Source organism: Enhydra lutris, unplaced genomic scaffold, assembly GCF_002288905.1.
Source record: "Enhydra lutris kenyoni isolate GAN:26980312 unplaced genomic scaffold, ASM228890v2 scaffoldscaffold1, whole genome shotgun sequence".
NCBI classification, from domain to species: domain Eukaryota; kingdom Metazoa; phylum Chordata; class Mammalia; order Carnivora; family Mustelidae; genus Enhydra; species Enhydra lutris.
The window spans coordinates 46389407-46409617 of NW_019154085.1; the positions used below are offsets into that span (position 1 = coordinate 46389407).

The 20211-nt window shown below is 35.5% G+C and overlaps 1 protein-coding gene across 1 annotated transcript in view; it reads right to left on the minus strand.

The window, feature by feature from the left end:
- LOC111140001 (glyceraldehyde-3-phosphate dehydrogenase-like) overlaps positions 1–12719 on the minus strand; it is a 16180-nt gene extending 3461 nt beyond the window's left edge. Inside the window, exon 1 of the mRNA XM_022492412.1 lies at positions 12629–12719. Within this exon, the coding sequence (XP_022348120.1) occupies positions 12629–12719 (91 nt within the window). The remainder of the gene's footprint in view (positions 1–12628) is intronic.
- Between the last annotated feature and the right edge of the window lie 7492 nt (positions 12720–20211).

A 20211-nucleotide genomic window follows, 5' to 3' on the forward strand; every position in this document is an offset into this window, starting at 1 on the left:
GGAAATTGGAAGGGGAGGTGAACCATGAGAGACTATGGACTCTGAAAAACAATCTGAGGGTTTTGAAGGGGCGGGGGGTGGGAGGTTGGGGGAATCAGGTGGTGGGTATTAGAGAGGGCATGGATTGCATGGAGCACTGGGTGCAGTGCAAAAACAATGAATACTGTTATGCTGAAAAGAAATAAAAAATTAAAAACTTAAAAAAAATCTAAGAGTAGCTACTAGATTAATAAGTGTGTAATTTTGAAATACTGAGAATAAAAGTGAAAGAAAAAATATCAATAATTTATACAGAAACTAGTTAGAAAGAAAGGTAAGAAAAATGGCTAATATATAATATTAGAAGAAACATGAGGTATAAGTTTAAACATATTAAAAATCAAAACAAAGATAAATGTAATTGATTACCCTTTTCAGTGAAATGACTCTCAGAATGGTCACATGCTGTGTTTAAAATTTAAATTCAATTAGCCAAAAAATTATATTTTTTGATATAATGTTCAATGATTCATTAGTTGAGTATATCACCCAGTGCTCATCATATCACATGCCCTCTTTAATGTCCATCACCCAGTTACCACATTCCCCTCCCACCACCTTTTCTGCAACCCTGACTCTTGAGAAGCCTTGTTGGTTAGGTTTATTCCTGACTATCTTATGGGGTTTCGTGCAATTGTAAATGGGATTGATTCCTTGATTTCTTTATCTGCTGCTTCATTATTGGTGTATAGAAATGCAACAAATTTCTGTATGTTGATTTCAGGTTTTGCAACTTTGCTGAATTCCTGTATTAGTCCTAGCAAACTTTTGGCAGAGTCTTTCAGGTTTTCAACAAGGAGTATGATACTGTCTGCAAATACTGAGTTTGTCTTCTTCCTTATCAGTTTGGATGTCTCATCTTATTTCACTCAGCATAATCCCCGCTAGTTCCATCCATGTTGATATAAATGGTAGATAGTCATCCTTTCTGATGGCTGAGTAATATTCCATTGTATATATGGATCACATCTTCTTTATCCCTTCATCTGATGAAGGGCATCTCAGCTCCTTCTATAGTTTGTCTATTGTGGACATTGCTGCTATGAACACTGGTGTGCATGTGCTCCTTCTTTTCACTACACCTGTATCTTTGAGGTAAATACCCAGTAGGCAATTGCTGGGTCATAAGGTAGCTCTATTCTTAACTTCTGGAGGAACCTCCATACTGTTTTCCAGAGTGGCTGTACCAACTTGCATTCCTATCAACAGTGTAAAAGTGTTCCACACCCTTTCTCCACATCCTTGCCAACATTTGTTGTGTCCTGTCTTGTTACTTTTTTGCCATTCTGACTGGTAGAAAGGAAGAAATCAGAGAGGGAGACAAACCATATGAGACTCAGGGTTTCTACTTTAAGGAAGTTGTCAACTTCTAAGGTTGATACTGAGATGCTAAGAAGTGACTGGCACATTCATGTGGCTACGACAGCAAAAATTGGCAATGAATAGGAGGGAGTGGAAAGGGCAACATCTTAGAAGTAGCAGCAAACTTCAAGTTGACCAGCTTTCACAAGGTCTCACAATATTTCCCAGATCCAGATCTTAGATTCTGATTGAATTAATGTGGTCACAGTTTGTTTTTCTGACTTCTGAGTAGCAGCAAAAGGAAACTCTCTCAGAGAAGAGTTAACATCATCCAGCATCTCAAATTACCCCTGCACTGAAATATCTGGCATGTAATCAAAAGTAACCAGCCATTCAGAAAAAATGTGATAAAAACAAAAATAAAAAGTAGACATTACGGGACACCTGGGTGGCTCAGTTGGTTAAGCGGCTGCCTTCGGCTCAAGTCACGATCCCAGCATCCTGGGATCGAGTCCCACATTGGGCTCCTTGCTCGGCAGGGAACCTGCTTCTCCCTCTGCCTCTGCCTGCCTCTCGGCCTACTTGTGATCTCTCTCTCTCTTTCTCTCTCTCTCTGACAAATAAATAAAATCCTAAAAAAAAAAAGTAGACATTAGAAACATCTATAAGACATCTCAGACAGGGATTTGAAATAAATATGTTCAAGGAATTAGAAGTATAAATTAAAAAATAAAATTACTGCAATTGAGAATACAATGGATAGGATTAACAAAGACTAGATATAGCTGGTGAAAGAATCAGTAAACTGAAATACAGATCAAAAGAAAATATTCATACTCAAAAGCATGAAGAGTCGAAAGGATAAAAAATACTGGAAAAGTAATAAGAGACATAGGGGATAAGTTAATAAATCTTAACATATATATATAATTGATATTTATCAAATTAAGAAGTGAAGGCATGACCTGGGACCGTATTTGAATATATATAATAGACGAGTAGTCCAAAATTGATGAAACATCAAATAGGATATTTTTTTTTTTAAAAAACCACACTGTAGTTAGGCATGTAACAATTGAGATGAAAACCATATTCAGATGGAAAATCTAAAGGCAGATACAGAAAAAAGTCATATCTTCATAAGACAGGTAACTGTATTTTCAATAGAACAATGGGAGCCACTTCAAGAAATTGGCAGATTAAATTTAACCTAAAGAAAGCAGAGGCAACCCATTGGAATGGGAGGAGATATTCATAAATGACACTGGGAGGAGATATTCATAAATGACACTACAGACAAAGGGCTGATATCCAAGATCTATAAAGGACTCCTCAAACTCAAAACCCAAAAAACAGATAATCACATTAATAAAATAGGCAGAAGACATCACAGACACTTCTCCAAAGAAGACATACAAATGGCTAACAGAAACTTGAAAAAATGTTCATCATCATTAGCCATCAGGGGGAATCAAATCAAAACCACATGGAGATACCACCTTACACCAGTTAGAATGGCCAAAATTAACAAGACAGTAAACAAGTGTTGGAGAGGATGTGGAGAAAGGGGAACCCTCTTACACTGTTGGTGGGAATGCAAGTTGGTGCAGCCACTCAGGAAAACAGTGTGGAGATTCCTTAAGAAATTAAAAAACAGAGCTACCCTATGACCCTGCAATTGTACTACTGGCTGTTTAACCCAAAGATACAGATGTAGAGAAAAGACGGGCCATCTGTACCCCAATGGTCATAGCAACAATGGCCACAATTGCCAAACTGTGGAAAGAGCCAAGATGCCCTTCAATAGATGAATGGATAAAGAAGATGTGGTCCATATATACTATGGAGTATTATGCCTCCATTAGAAAGGACGAATACCCAACTTTTGTATCAACAGGGACCAACATGGACGGGACTAGAAGAGATTATGCTGAGTGAAATAAGTCAAGCAGAGAAAGTCGATTATCATATGGTTTCACTTACTTGTGGAGCAAAAGGAATAACACAGAAGACATTGGGAGAAGGAAAGGAGAAGTGAGTTGGGGGGAATCGGAGGGAGAGATGAACCATAAACTGTGAACTCTGAGAAACAAACTGAAGGTTATGGAGGGGAGCAGTGTGGGGAGTTAGGTGAGCCTGATGGTGGGTATTAAGGAGGGCATGTATCATGTGGAACACTGGGTGTGGTGCATAAACAATGAATCTTGGAACACTGAAAAAATAAAATTAAATTAAAAAATTTTTAATTTAAAAAAACAAAGTTGAAAGAAAAATATTTTTTGAAAGGATAATTATAAGAGCAAAAAATAATTAATTAAGAAATAAAAACTCAATATCAAGGTCAACCAAATTAAAAATTTTTCTTTATAAAGGCTAATGAAAGTGATACACACACAGCAAGACAGATGAAGATAAAAGAGAAAGTCATCAATAACCAATATTGGGAATGAGAAGGGAAATCACGTAGAGCTCATAAATATTTAAAAAATGACGAGGGATATTATGAACAAATTTAAGCCAAATGAAACTGTAGATGCAAAGGATGAATATTCCTATAGCAATACAACCTTACCAAAGCCAACCAAAAAATGAATTTAAAAGCTGAATGATAATTTCATATAAAGACATTGACTCTGAAATTACAAACTTTCCACATGGAAAAATTATAGACACAGGAATTTCTCTCAGTGATTTTTCCATATAAGATAGAAGCATAGTCATGCCTTTTCAGAAAATAGAAATGAAGGAACACTGATGAACTCATTTTGTAATAACCAGCATAACCTTGCTTCCTGAATCTGATGAGGACATTATAAGATTACAGGCCCAATTCCCTAATAAATATAGATGGAAAATTTTTCCCAAACAAAAAACCTTTTAAAAGAAAAGTATAACTGTAGGCAGATAAAGACAGACAGATAGATGATAGACAGATAGATAGATAGGTAGATAATAGATAGAATACATTACAACCAACTCATATACTTCAGAAATACAAATTTGTTACACACTTAAAAAATCAATTGAGGTAACTTAACTCATGAAGAGAATGAGGAAGAATATACATATAATACAAGCATTTGGTGAAATGCTGTTTTTATACACTCTTAGCAATATAGGAACAAAGAAATTTCCTTAACATCATAAAGGACATCTTCTAAAAACTTACAGGAAATACCACCCTTAAATAATATAATGTTAAAAGTTTTTCCTCTAAAACTGCAAACAGGTCAATGATGCAATAGCCTTTGTCTCGCTCATTAACATTATGTAGGAATTACAAGCACATGGACACAAAAACTCAATAAAAATGTAAAGGTCCAGGGAACTAGAACTTAGAAAAGAATTAAAAGTTCAATTTGCAGACAAGATGATTGTGTTTATAGATCAGAACAATTTAATAAACATTTTTAACTATATCATTTTTAGAGAAAGCTCAAAAAAATCTAAGTATACAACTCAGTGAATTTTGAAAGCAGGAACACACCTGTATAAACCACTACCTAGCCAAAAGAAACAAAAATATTCAATACAGAAACCCTCTAATACTTTTTTTTATCTCCAAAGGTAATCACTGTCTTAACTTTTAATGCTAAAGATTACTTTTGTCTGTTCTGAATTATGTAAATGGAATTACATACTAGGTATTCTTTTATATCTTCCTTCCTTTATTCATTAATATATTTGTGATATTCATGTATGCTGTTGCTTATAGCAATAAATCATTCACTTTTCACTGCCATAGATTATCCTAATGTGTTATTAATAATATTGAGAAGGGTGTAAAGTCATCAGACAAAATGTAAATGCACTGAATTCTCTGTCAAAAGAGAGAAACTGTAAGGTTTGAATAAAACAAATCCAGCTATATGCTAAGGCACAAGAAACATAATTAAAATGATAAACAACTGTTAAAAATAATGTTATGAGCAAAGCGATAGCAACTAAATGCACACAAAAAGCAGAAGGATTGCATTATTCATTATTTACCCCAAAGTTACAGATGTAGTGAAAAGAAGGGCCATCTGTACCCCAATGGTCATAACAGCAATGTCCACAATAGCCAACTGTGGAAAGAGCCAAGATGCCCTTCAACAGACAACTGGATAAAGAAGATATGGTCCATATATACAGTGGAATATTACACCTCCATCAGAAAGGATGAATGCCCAACTTTTGTATCAACATGGACAGGAGTGGAGAAGATTATGCTGAGTGAAATAAGTCAAGCAGAAAGAGTCAATTATCATATGGTTTCACTTACTTGTAGAGCATAAGGAATAACACGGAGGACATTAGAAGGAAAGGAAAAGTGAATTGGGGGAAACTGGATGGGGAGATGAACCATGAGAGACTGTGGACTCTGAGAAACAAATGGAGGGTTTTGGAAGGGGGTGTGGGGGGTTAGGTGACCCTGTTGTTGGGTACTATGGAGGGCACATATTGCATGGAGCACTGGGTGTGGTGCATAAGCAATGAATCTTGGAACACTGAAAAATTAAAATAAAAATTTAAAAAAGCAGGACTATTAATAGCTGACAAGGTCAAATTTAAAGATAAAAGTTCTAAACAGGGTAGAGTTAATTAGGCAATGCAAATAAGTAACATTATGCATTATGATATAACAGTCATGAAGGTGTACACATTTAAAATGTAGTTAAATATGCAAAGTAAAAGCTTCTAGAAATGTTAGGAGAGAATTCTTATAGAATTTGACAAATGTAGAATATAAGCAAAATATAAGCAAAGACAAGTATAATAAGAGATCAGTTAACAAACATCTCTGGTATTTTTACAAAAACCTTAGACCCCTTGAATAAAAATTTGTTGAGTTCATAAAATGTTTCAAAAACAGATCATGGTTTGGCTATAAACTAAAATTTTAAAAAGAATGTTTTTTTAGCCATATTCTTTGGTCATATACAATAAAATAAAAATATTTATTAAAAGGAACCAAAAATCCTAAATTTTGGAGATTAAAGAATGTATGCCTTTGGTTAAAGGGGAAAATCAAACAGAACATCATAAGTTATCTGGAAAGCAGTAACATCAGACAATCTTCTACTAATTTTGGACTTACTTTGTACTTCTTGTTCTTTGAGAAGTACAGTTAGATTTCTTATTTGAAATCTTCTTTGTTTCTTAATGTAGGTGTTTATTGCTATAAAATTCCCTCTTGGAACTACATTTGTTGCATCCTGTATGTTTTAATATGTTGTGTTTCCATTTTCATTTGTCTCAAAGTAAATTATTTATTTATTTTTAATTTTCCAGCTTTATTTATATGTAGCTTACATACAACATTGTGTAAATTTAAGGTGTACAAGATGTTGGTAAGACACATTTATAAGCAAATAGATTACCATCATAGCATTAGCCAAAACCTCCATCCTGTCATATACTTAAATTCCTTTTTTTGTAAGAACATTTAAGATTTACTCTTAGAAACATTCAAATGTATCAGTTTTAAGTATATCGACATACTCTGCATTTGATCTATAGAGCTTGTTAATCTTCTAATTGAAAGTTTGTACACTTTGACAAATATCTTCCCATTTCTTTTATTCCCCCAGCCCCTCATACCCACTGCTCTGCAACTTCTGAGTTTTTTTATTTTTTATTTTTTATTATTTCCGTTAGCCACTATATAGTACCTAATTCATTTAACATCTTAATTTAATTTTATTTTTTTCATGTTCCAAGATTCATTGTTTAAGCACCACATTCAGTGCTACATGCAATATGTGCCCTCCTTAATACCCACCACCAGGGTCACCCATTCCCCCACCTCCTCCCCTCCATAACCCTCGGTTTGTTTCTCAGAATCCATAGTCTCTCATCTTTCATCTCCCTCTCTATTTCCCCTAATTCACTTTTCCTTTCCTTCTCTTACTATCCTCCATGTTATTCCTTATGCTCCACAAGTAAGTGAAACCAAATGATAATTGGCTTACTCTGCTTTACTTATTTCACTCAGCATAATCTCCTTCAGTCCTCTCCATGTTGATACAAAAGTTGGATATTCATCCTTTCTGAAGGAGGCATAATATTTCATTGAATATATGGACCGCATCTTCTTTATTCATTCATCTGCTGAAGGGCATCTGGGTTCTTTCCACAGCTTGGTGATTGTGGACATTGCTGCTATGAACATTGGGGTACAGATGGCCCTTCTTTTCACTACATCTGTGTGTTTGGGGTATAAATACCCAGTAATGGAATTGCAGGGTCACAGGGTAGCTCTATTTTTAATTTTTTGAGGAAGCTCCACACTGTCTTCCAAAGTGGCTGCACCAACTTGCATTCCCACCAACAGTGTAAGAGGGTTCCCCTTTCTCCACATCCTCTCCAACACTTTTTGTTTCCTGTCCTGTTGATTTTGGCCACTGTAACTGGCGTAAGGTGGTATCTTAATGTAGGAAATGAACTTTTGGGACTTCATCAAGATAAAAAGCTTCTGCACAGCAAAGGAAACAGTCAACAAAACAGAAACAACCCAGAGAATGGGAGAAGATATTCGCAAATGACACTATAGACAAAGGGCTGATATCCAAATCTATAAAGAACTCCTCAAAGTCAACATCCAAAAACAGATATTCATGTCAAAAATTGGGCAGAATACATGAACAGACACTTCTCCAAAGAAGACACACAAATGGCTAACTAACACAAGAGAAAATGTTCATCATCACTAGCCATCAGGGAAACTGAAATCAAAACCACGTGATTTGTTTTTGATGTAGTGTTCAATGGTTCATTACTTAAGTATAACACCCAGTGCTCATCAAAGCACGTCCCCTCCTCAATACCCAAAGTATATTTTTTATTTATGTTTTGATTTCTTTTTTGATTTATATGTTGTTCAATGGCATGTTGTTTTATGTTCATATTTGTGAATTATCATTTCATGCAATTAATTTCTCCTTATAATTTTTTTCTAGTTTTCTTTTTAAAGATTGTATTCATTTATTTGAGAGAGAGAGAGAGAGCATGAGCAGGAGAGAGGCCAAGGGAGAGGGAGAAGCAGACTTCCCTCTGAGCAGGGAACCCAATATGGGACTTGATCCCAGGACCTTGAGATTATGACCTGAGCCAAAGGCAGATGCTTAACTGACTGAGCCACTGACACACCCATATTTTCTTTCCTCTTTCTTTCTTTCTTTCTTTCTCTTTCTTTCTTTCTTTCTTTCTTTCTTTTTTATTGTTAAGTCATGTTAGTCACCATACAGTAAATCATTAGTTTTTGATGTAGAGTTCCATGATTCACTGTTTGCATATAACACCCAGTGCTCCATGCAATACCTGCCCTCCTTAATACCCATCACCAGGCTCACCCACCCTCCCCTCTAAAACCCTCAGTTTGTTTCTCAGAGTCTATAGTCTCTCATGGTTAATCTTCCACTCTGATCCTCCCCCTTCATTTTTCCCTTTCTTCTCCTAATGTCCTCCATGCTATTCCTCATGTTCCATAAATAAGTGAAATCATATGACAATTGACTTTCTCTGCTTGACTTATTTCACTTAACATAATCTCCTCCCATTCCATCCATGTTGATACAAATGTTGGGTATTCATCCTTTCTGATGGCTGATTAATATTCCATTGTATATATGAAACACATCTTCTTTATCCATTCATCTGCTGAAGGGCATCTCAGCTCCTTCCACAGTTGGGATATTGTGGACATTGCTGCTATGAACCTGGGGTGCATATGCAAAGATACATCTGTATCTTTGGGGTAAATACTGAGTAGTACAATTGCAGGGTCATAGGGTAACTCTATTTTTTCAGGAATCTCCACACTGTTTTTGAATGTGGTTGTACCAGTTTATTCCCACCAACAGTGTAAGAGGGTTCCCCTTTCTCCACAACTTCTCCAACATTTGTTATTTCCTGCCTTATTAATTTTAGCCACTCTGACTGGTGTGAGGAGGTATCTCAATGTGGTTTTGATTTGAATTTCCCTGATGGCTAAATATTGATGAACATTTTTTTCACGTGTCTGTTAGCCATTTGTGTCTTCTTTGGAGAAATGTCTGTTCATGTCTTCTGCCCATTTTTTTGAATTATTTGTTTTTTGGGTTTTGGATTTGAGGAGTTCTTTATAGATATTGGATATCAGTCCTTGTGTGTAGTGTCATTTGCAAATATCTTCTCCCATTCCATGGGTTGCCTCTTTGTTTTGCTGACTGTTTGTTGTGCAGAAGCTTTTTATCTTGATGAAGTCCTAAAAGTTCATTTTTGTTTTTGTTACCCTTGCCTTTAGAGACGTGTCTTGAAAGAAGTTGCCATGGCCGATGTTGAGGAGGTTACTGTCTATGTTCTCCTCTAGGATTTTGATGGATTCCTGTCTCACACTGAGGTCTTTCATCCATTTTGAGTTTATCTTTGTGTATGGTGTAAGAGAATGGTCGATTTTTATTCTTCTTTATATAGCTGTCCAATTTTCCCAGCACAATTTATTGAAGAGACTATCTTTTTTTCCATGGAATACTTTATTCCTGCATTGTCAAAGATTATTTGACTGTAGAATTGAGGGTCCATATCTGGGCTCTTTATTCTGTTCCATTGGTCTATGTGTCTGTTTTTGTGCCCATATTTTCTAGTTTCAAACCACTATGGTCAGAATAGATGCTTGTCATGATTTCAATCTTCTTAAGTTTATTAAGATGTGTTTTATGTCCTAACATGTGATCTGTCCTGGAGAGTGTTCCATGTTCAACAGAATTTATTCTGCTGCTTTTGGATAGAATATTATATGAATGTCTAAGTCTGTCAGGCCTGACATGTAGTTTAAGTCCAGTGTTTTCTTATTGGCTTTCCATCTGGATGATCTGTTGAAAGCAAAATTCCCCACTATTAATTGTATTACTGGATATTTTTCCTTCAGATGTTAATATTTGCTTTATGAATTTAGGTACTCCTATGATATTCTGAAATATCATATCCTTTTATTGGATTAACCTTTTTTTATTGTGCTATGTTAGTCACCATACAATACATTATTAGTCAGGGAAATTCAAATCACATGGAGATACCACCTTACACCAGTTAGAATAGTTAACAAGGCAAGAAACAACAAATATTGGAGAGGATGTGGAGAAACGGGAACCCTCTTACATTGTTGGTGGGAAATGCAAGTTGGTGCAGCCACTTTGGAAGACAGTGTGGAGATTCCTCAAAAAATTAAAAATAGAGCTACCCTGTGACCCTGCAATTCCACTACTGGGTATTTACCCCAAAGATATAAGTATAGTGAAAAGAAGGGCCATCTGTACCCCAATGTTTATAGCAGCAATGTCCACAATTGCCAAACTGTAGAAAGAGCCAAGATGCCCTTCAACAGGTAAATGGATAAAGAAGATGTGGTCCATATACACAATGGATTAACTTTCTTATTATTCCATAATGACCTTCTTTCTCTTATTACAGTCTTTGGATTAAAATCCATTTTGGTGGAAATAAGCAGCACTACAACTGTTTTCTTTCAGGTTCCATTCGTATGGACTAATTTGTCCATACCTTTACTCTCAGTCAGTGTGTGTCAGTGTGTATATAGTTTAGCTGAAGCGAGACTTTGAGGGCAGCATACAGTGATTTTGTATATTTTTTATCCATTCATCCACTGTCTTTTGATTTGAAAATTTAGTACATTTACAATTATTTATCTTAATATGTTCAGTTAGCCAACATATTGTACATCATTAGTTTATGATATAGTGTTCAATGAATCATCAGTTGTGTATAACACCCAGTGCTCATCACCACATGTGCTCTCCTTAATACTCATCACCCAGTTACCCTATCCCCCAACCCCTCCTTTCTGTAACCCTCAGTTTGTTTCCTAGAGTCCATACTCTCTCATGGTTTGTCTCCTTCTCTGATTTCTCCCCCTTCAGATTTCCCTCCCTTCCCCTATGGTCTTCCATGATATTCCTTATGTTCCATGTATGAGTGAAACCATACATTTAAAGTAATTATTTATAGGTATAGACTTACTTTTGTGATTTTGTTATTTTCTGGCTGCTCTGTAATTCCTTTGTTACTTTCTTCATCTCTTCCTTTGTGATGTGGTATTGTTTTGTGATGTGGTATTTTTCTATTGTGATATAGTTAGATTTCCTTCCCTTTATCTTCTGTGTATCTACTACAGGTTTTTGCTTTGTGGTTACAATGAAGTTTACATTAAACATCTTATATTTATAACAGTATATTTTAAGCTGATAATAAGTTAATACTGCATGCATACTAAAACTTTTCATTTTTACTTTCCTCCACCCACATTTTGTTTTTTTGTTTTTTTATGTTCAATTAGACAACATATAGTACATCATTAGTTTTTGATGTAGTATTCAACAATTCATTAGTTGCATATAAATTTGATGCCATAATCTACATTTTTCCCTTGTGTATCTACTAAGAAATTATTGTAGTTATAGTTATTTTAATACTTTTGTCTTTTAACCTTTAGACTAAATTTATAGGTGATTTACCTATCACCATTAAACCATCAGAGTATTCTGAAATTAACTAATGTATTTACATGACCAGTAAGATTTATACTTTCATATGTTTTCCTGGTACTAATTAGCATCCTTTCATTTTAGCTTGAAGAAATCCCTTTAACATCTCTTGTAAAGCCTGTGCAGAGATGTAGACTTCCAGCCATGCCTTATGTGGAATTCTTGAAATTTGGAGTGCTAGATGTTGAGTACAAACCATTTGCTTCTCAGGGAGAATAGAATTGTGAGCTACTTTGCAAGTCTATGTTTTTTTTGCAGGGGTGGGACTTATGGTGACAGTGTATCTCAGCCTTTCTTGACCATTTCACTGTGTGTATTTCCTCATTTGTCTGATGTATAGAAGTCACTCAGCTAGTTTCTGATTTATTTCAAAGAGATTTGTTCCATGTATAGCTGTAGATTCAATGCATCCATGGGAGGAGGTGCATTCAGGACCTCTTAAGATACCGTCTTGGACCAGAACTCCTCTCTAGACCAAGCTTTAGTCAGACTTACAAAGAAAAATCTTTTGAATACTTTTTTCCCTGCATTTACATTGTCATAGCCTGTAAGAAACGGTTCATGGACTGGTAGCGTTTTGAGTATTTCTGCCATGCATGCAGTCATGGCTCCTGAAGTGGTGATCTTGAATCCTAGACAACCTCTGTGAGGTGCAGTGTGTGTGTTCATCAGAGAGGCCAGAGTTCATATGAGGCAGAGCAACCCTAGAAGGTGGAGAGCATAGAAATATTAACAGAAGAATCTGATCTCATGGCCACAGGTACTTGGGAGCCAGCACAGCTTCTTGAGCAAGGGAATAGCATGAAGGTAGTCACATTTTAGCAGCCAGAGCTCTGCAGGAGGTTGGAACATCATGGTGATCTTGTGCAACCTACTCATTTTAAAGATAAAAAAACCATTATGTAAATAATTCACCAATGGAACCAAAGCTAGCACCCTAAAACTAACACTCCAAAATATAAACATATTTATAAAGAAGGTTTTGAAAAAGAACTGAATAAAATATGCACAGGAAATAGCTTGTATGCCTTGCCATATTTAAAGTTAGGTGATGCTGGAATGCCAAGAGCAGTTAAATCTACAAAAATACTGTGGAAGACCTTAACTTGACCCTGCCTGAGAAAAATTTTCTGATGTTTAATTGTCTTTGCAAAGATACTCTTAATTCAATGACGTGGGCAGTTTTTAGGACTCTCCATTCCCAACAGCTATGTGACATGCATTAGCCATGATCATGGAAGCATGAAGAAAGCAGACAACTACAGAAGATATTATGGAACTATAAAAATTCAAGGACTGAAAGTGGCAATGTAAAGTTGCAATTAGCCTACTTTTATTCTTTTTTGGATGACATTTCACTAATGTACATAAACTTGCAAATAACACAATAAAAATGCAAAGATGTGTCTCCTGAAAAAAAAAAAAAGAAAGAAAAAAAATTATTTTTAGTGAATTCTATCCAAAATTTAAAGAATTAATACCAAACCTTCTCAAACTCTTCCAAAAATAGAAAAAGAAACACTTCCAAAATCATTTTAAAAGTTCAGCATTACCTTGATACCAAAACCAGACAAGAACTCTACAAGAAAACAAAATTATAGGCCATTATCCCTGGTGAACGTATATGCAAAAATCCTCAAGAAAATATTAGCAAACCAAATTCAAAAATACATTCAAATAATCATGCACCATAGTCAAATAGGATTTATTCCAAGGATGCAGGGATGATTCAGCACCTGCAAATCAATCAATGTGAGACACAAATTTAGTAAAACAAAAGGTAAAAATTATATGACCATTTCAATAGATGCAGAAAAAGTATTTGACAAAGTTCAACATTGATTCCTGATAAAAACTCTCAGAACACTGGCTACAGGCATCATGCACCTCAATATAATAAAGGTCATATATGACAAACCCACAGCTAAATTCTCAATGGTGAAAAGCTGAAAGCTTTTTCTTTAAGATCAGGAAAAACAAGGATCCACTCTCACCACTTTTATTCAACATAGTATTGGAAATCCTAGCAAGAGCAATTAGATAAAATAAATTAAAAGTATCCAGATTGGGGAGAAAAAGAAGTAAAACTGTCACTATTTGCAGATGACATGTTTTGTACTTGGAAAACCTAAAGACTCCACCAAAAACTGTTAAAACTAATGAATAAGTGAAGTTGCAGGACATAAAATCAATAAACAAAACCCAGTTGTGTACACACCAATAACAGACTATCAGAAAAGAAATTAAGAGAACAACCTCATTTACAATTCTATCAAAAGAATAAAATACCTAGAAATAAATTTAAGCAAGGAGGTGAAAGATTCATACATTGAAAACTATAATACATTGATAATATAAACTGAAGAAGACAAATAAATGAAAAAAATAGTCTGTATTTATAGATTGGAAGAATTGATATTGTTTAAATGTCCATATGACCCAAAGCCATCTACAGATTCAATGCAATCCCTAATAAAATTTCACTGGCATTTTTTACAGAATTAGAAAAATAATTCTTAAATGAATATGGAGCCAACAAAAGACTCTGAATAGTCACAGCAATCTTAAGAAGAAGGCTGGAGGCATCACATTTCTTGATTTCAAACTATATTACAACATGTTAAAAATTGAGACAGTATGATATTGGCCTAAAAAGAGACACATAGATCAATGGAACAGAATAGAGACCCCAGAAATAAATCCATACATATCTGGTCAATTAATTTGTTGCTAAGGAACTGAGATATAAATGTAATTAAACATATAATCATGTCAAAAAATGGGCAGAAAACATGAACAGACACTTCTCCAAAGAAGACATACAAATGGCTAACAGACACATGAAAAAATGTTCATCATAATTAGCCATCAGGGGGAATCAAATCAAAACCACATGGAGATATCACCTTACACCAGTTAAAATGGCCAAAATTAACAAGACAGTAAACAACAAGTGTTGGAGAGGATGTGGAGAAAGGGGAACACTCTTACACTATTAGTGGGAATGCAAGTTGGTGCAGGTACTCAGGAAAACAGTGTAGAGATTCCTTAAGAAATTAAAAATAAAGCCACTCTATGACCCTACAATTGCACTACTGGGTATTTACCCCAAAGATACAGATGTAGTGAAAAGAAGGGCCATCTGTACCCCAATGTTCATAGCAGCAATTGCCACAATTGCCAAATTGTGGAAAGAGCCAAAATGCTCTTCTTGGACATCTTGATGAATGGATAAAGAAGATATGGTCTATATATACATTGGAATATTATGTCTCCAACAGAAAGGATGAATACCCAACTTTTGTATCAACATGGATGGGACTGGAGATTATGCTGAGTGAAATAAGTCAAGAAGAGAGTCAATTATCATATGGTTTCACTTATTTGTGGAGCATAAGGAATAACACAGAAGACATTAGGAGAAGGAAAGGAAAAGTGAATTGTGGGGAAATGGAGGGGAAGACGAACCATGAGAGACTGTGGACTCTGAGAAACAAACTGAGGGTTTTGGAAGGATGGGGGTGGAGGGGTAGGTGAGGCTGGTGGTGGGTACTAAGAAGGGCATGTATTGCATGGAGCACTGGGTGTGGCACATAAACAATGAATCTTGGAACACTGAAAAAATAAAATTAAATATAAAAAAGTAATTAAATAGATGTTAATAAATAATAAAACTGAAAAAAACTTAAATATCTGGAAATTTAAGACACATCCTCATAACTCACAGGTCAAAGAAGAAATAATACTGAAAACTTAAGCAGGTAAAACTAAGTGATACTGAAAACTCTGAATACCAAAACTTCGATGATACAGTTAAACCAGTATTTACATGAAACTTTCTAGCAACTTCTCACTTGGTAAAATACATCTACTCACATCCTATAATGAAAAATTAATAACGAGATATTAACATGGTTTTTGCTAAAGATTTAGTACTGTTAAAATATCCATACTACCTAAAGCAATCTACAGATTCAATCCAATACCTATCAAAATCTCAGTGGCAAGACCTCATTCTCTTTTAAGGCTAATATACCATTGTATACCTTTATCTTTATCCATCTTTACCCACATCTTTATCCGTTCATCTATGGATAGACAATTGGGTTGTTTCCAGATCTTATCTATTGTAAATAATGCTGCAATAAATATAGGGGTTCATATAGCTTTTCAAATTAGTGTTTTATTTTGGGGGATTAAACACTCAGTACTGGAATTACTGGATCATATAGTAGTTCTATATTTAACTTTTTGAGGAACCTCGATACTGTTTTCCACAGTGGATGCACCAGTTTGCATTCCCACCAATAGTGCATGAGGGTTCCTTTTACTCCACATCCTCACCAACACTTGCTGTTTCTTATGTTGTTGATTTTAGCCATTCTGACAGGTGTGAGGTGGTATCTTATTGTAGTTTTAATTTTTATTTCTCTGATGAGTGATGCTGAACGTCTTTCCAAGTGTCTGTTGGCGATCTGTCTTTCTTCACTGGAGAAATGTCTGTTCATGTCCTCTGCCCATTGAAAGAAAGAAAGAAACTGGATTCTTTCTTTCTCTTTTTCTTTTCTTTTCTTTTCTTTCTTTCTTTCTTTTTTTTTTTCTTTTTGATATTGAGTTGTGTAAATTCTTTATATATTTTGGTTATTAACCCCTTATTGGATACATCATTTGCAAATACCTTCTACCATTCAGTGGGTTGTCTTTCTGCTTTGTTCATGGTTTCCTTTGCTGTGAAAAGCTTTTGCATAGTCCCAATAGTTTCCCTTTTGTTTCCCTTGCAAAAGGAGACATATCTAGATGAAAAAGATTAAAGATGACACAAAGAAATGAAAAGATGGAGTGGAAGAACCAATATTGTTAAAATGTCCTAACTTCCCCCAAGCAATCTACAGATTTAATGCAATCCCTACCAAAATATCAACAGTATTTTTTGCAGAACTAAGACAAATAATCCTAATATATATGGAACCACAAAAGGTGTTAAATAGGCAAAGCAAACCTGAAAAAGAAGAGCACAACTGGAGGTATCACAATCTCAGATTTCAAAATACATTGCAAAGCTGTTCATTTGCTTTGGTTCTTAAATTCCACACATAAGTGAATCCCACGGTATCTGTCTTTCTCTGTCTGACTTCTTTCACTTAGCATTATACTTTGTAGGTCCATCCATGGTTGTTGAATTTGTGAGCCACTTTGGAAAACACTATGGAGGTTCCTCAAAAAGTTAAAAATAGAATTGCTGAATGATCCAGTAATTCCACTACCAGTTATTTACCCCCCCAAAATGAAAATACAAATTCAAAGAGATATGTGCACCCCTATGTTTATTGCAGCATTATTTACAACAGTCAAAATATGTAAGTGTCCATCTATAGATGAGTGGTTAAAGAAGATGTGGTATAGGGGCAACTAGGTGGCTCAGTTGGTTAAGCATCTGCCTTCAGCTCAGGTCATGGGGAACAAGCCCTGCATTGGGCTCCCTGCTCAGTGGGAAGTCTGCTTCTCCCTCTCCCACTCCCCCTGCTTGTGTTCCCTCTCTCACTGTGTCTCTTTCTGCCAAATAAATAAATAAAATCTTTTTTAAAAAGAAGAAGAAGAAAATGGGTATAGATATATATGGGTGAATACTGCTCAGTCATAAAAAAAGATTGAAATCTTGACATTTGTAACAACATGGACAGATCTAGAGGGTATAATGCCAAGCAAAATAAGTCAGAGAAAGAAAAATACTAGATGATTTCACTCGTATGTAGAAACAAAGCAAAGAAAAAAAATAGAAAAAGAAAAAACCCCAGACTCTTAAATATAGAGAAGAAACTGATGGTTACAGAGGGAAGGAGGTTGGGTGATGGGTGAAATAGGTGATGGGGATTAAGAGCACACTTATTGTGAGGAGCCCTGAGTGATGTATACAATTGTTGAGTCATTATCTCATACACCTGAAAATAACATAACACTGTATGTTCATTATACTTAAAAAAAAAAAACCTGGATGGCATTTTTTACAAAAATAGAAAAAAAAATCTTAAAATTCATGTGGAACTACAAATTACCATGAATAGCCAAATCAATCTTAAAAGAAAAGCAAAGAAAGAAAAACAAAGCTGTAAGTATCACACTTTCTTATTTCAAAATATATCATAATTAATAAAATAATCAAATAAATAACCAAAACTGTATAATATCAGCATACAGGCAGATACATAGATCAAGGAACAGGATAGAGAGCCAAGATGTAAATCTATTTATGTATGTTTAATTGATCCTTGACATTTTGTACAAGAATACATACTAAGGAATGAACAGTTTCTCCAACAAATGAAGCTGGGAAAATTAGATATTCACATGCAAAAGAATGAAATTAGGCCCTTATTTTATACCATACACAAAAATAAACACAAAATGGATTAAAGTCTTAAACATAGGACCTCAGTTTGTAAAACTCCTAAAAGAAAACACAGGGAGAAAACACATGGCATTTGTCTTGGCACATGAACAGAACAAAAAACAAACAAGTGGGACTCTAGCAAACTAACAATCTTCTGCCCAGCAAAGGAAACATTCAAGAGCATGAAAAGGCAACCTATGGAAAAGGAGAAAATATTTGCAAACCATATATCTGAAGAGGGATTAATCTCCACATGTAAGCAATTCCTAAAACTCCAAATTTAAAGAATAAAACCTAAGGACTGAATTAAAAGAGATTATGCTAAGTGAAATAAGTCAAGAAGAGAGAGTCAATTATCATATGGTTTCACTTACTTGTGGAATGTAAGAAATAATGTGGAGGACATTAGGAGAAGGAAAGGAAAAGTGATTTGGGGGAAATTGGAGGGGGATATGAGCCATGAGAGACTGTGGACTCTGAGAAACAAACTGGGGGTTTGGGAGGGGTGGGGGTGGGGGGTTGGGTGAGCCTGGTGGTGGGTATTAAGGAGGGCACGTATTGCATAGAGCACTTGGTGTGGTGCATAAACAATGAATCTTGGAACACTGAAAAAATAAAATAATTTTTTTTAAAAAGTGGGGTAAGTACTTGAACAGTCATTTCTTTGAAGAAGATATACAAATGGCCAACAGGCATATAACAGAAATGCTCAGCATCACTCAGTGTCAGGCAGATGCGAATCAAAACCACAAAGGGGGACCACTTCAGGGTGGCTGCTATAAAAAGAAAACAGGGATGCCTGGGTGGTTCAGTCAGTTACACATCTGACTTCAGTTCAGGTCATGATCAATCCTGGGATTGACCCCATGTCAGGCTCCCCATTCAGCAAGGAGTCTGCTTGCCCCTCTCCTTCTGCCTGCCCCTCCCCTTGCTCATGTGCTGTCTCTGTCTCTGACAAATAAATAAATAAAATCTTAAAAAAAAAAAGAAAACACACATGGGAAAAAGAAAAAGAAAGCAAACACGGGCAAGGATGTGGGGAAATTGGAACACATGCAGTTGGTGGGACTGCAGCTGTTGCAGAAAAAAGTATAGGAGTTTTTCAACAAATTAAAAATGGAACCACTGTAGGAACCAGGAATCCCATTTCTGGGTAAGTATGGAAAGAACTCGAATCAGGATCTGGAAGAGGTGTCTGCTCTCCCAGGCTCCATGTAGCATTGCTTACAATAGCCAAGATAGGGAAGAGACACCTGTTGGCCATGGACTCATGAGAGGATAAACACACTGTGATTTATACACACAGTGGAATACTTATGTTCGGCCTTTAAGAAGAAGTAAATTTTGAGTAAGTAAAAAAAATTTAAAAATAAATAACATAAAAATAAAATAAAAATAAAATTTAAAAAAGAAGGAAATTTTGTAACACATGAAGACATGGAGGGACCTTGAGAACATTATGCTAAGCGAAATAAGCCAATCACAGAAAGACAAAAATTGTACCATTCCATGTGGATGAGTTATCTGAAATAGTCAAGGCCACAGAATCAAACTGTGGCATGGCGGTTGCCAGGGGCGGGGTGGTGGAGTTGTTAACTAGCAGGCATGTGTCTCAGTCCAACAAGAGGAATAAGTTTGGAGATGTGCTGTACTCTGCACTTACAAATAACAATAAGATATTGTGCCCTTAAAAATTGGTTAATCAGAAAATCTTATGTTGAGTGTTCTCTTCAAAATAAAATTTTTATAAAATGTCCAATGCTAAATAGCCATTCACATAGTTAAATGAGTAAGTCCTGGTCCCCCATACAACAGAACACTGGAGATACTGAGATAGAATGTCACTGGCTTAGAAAGGTGACAATTACACAGTATTTGGTGAAAAGATAAAAAATGCAGACATGGGGGGAGGAGTCAAGATGGCAGAGAAGTAGCAGGCTGAGACTACTTCAGGTAGCG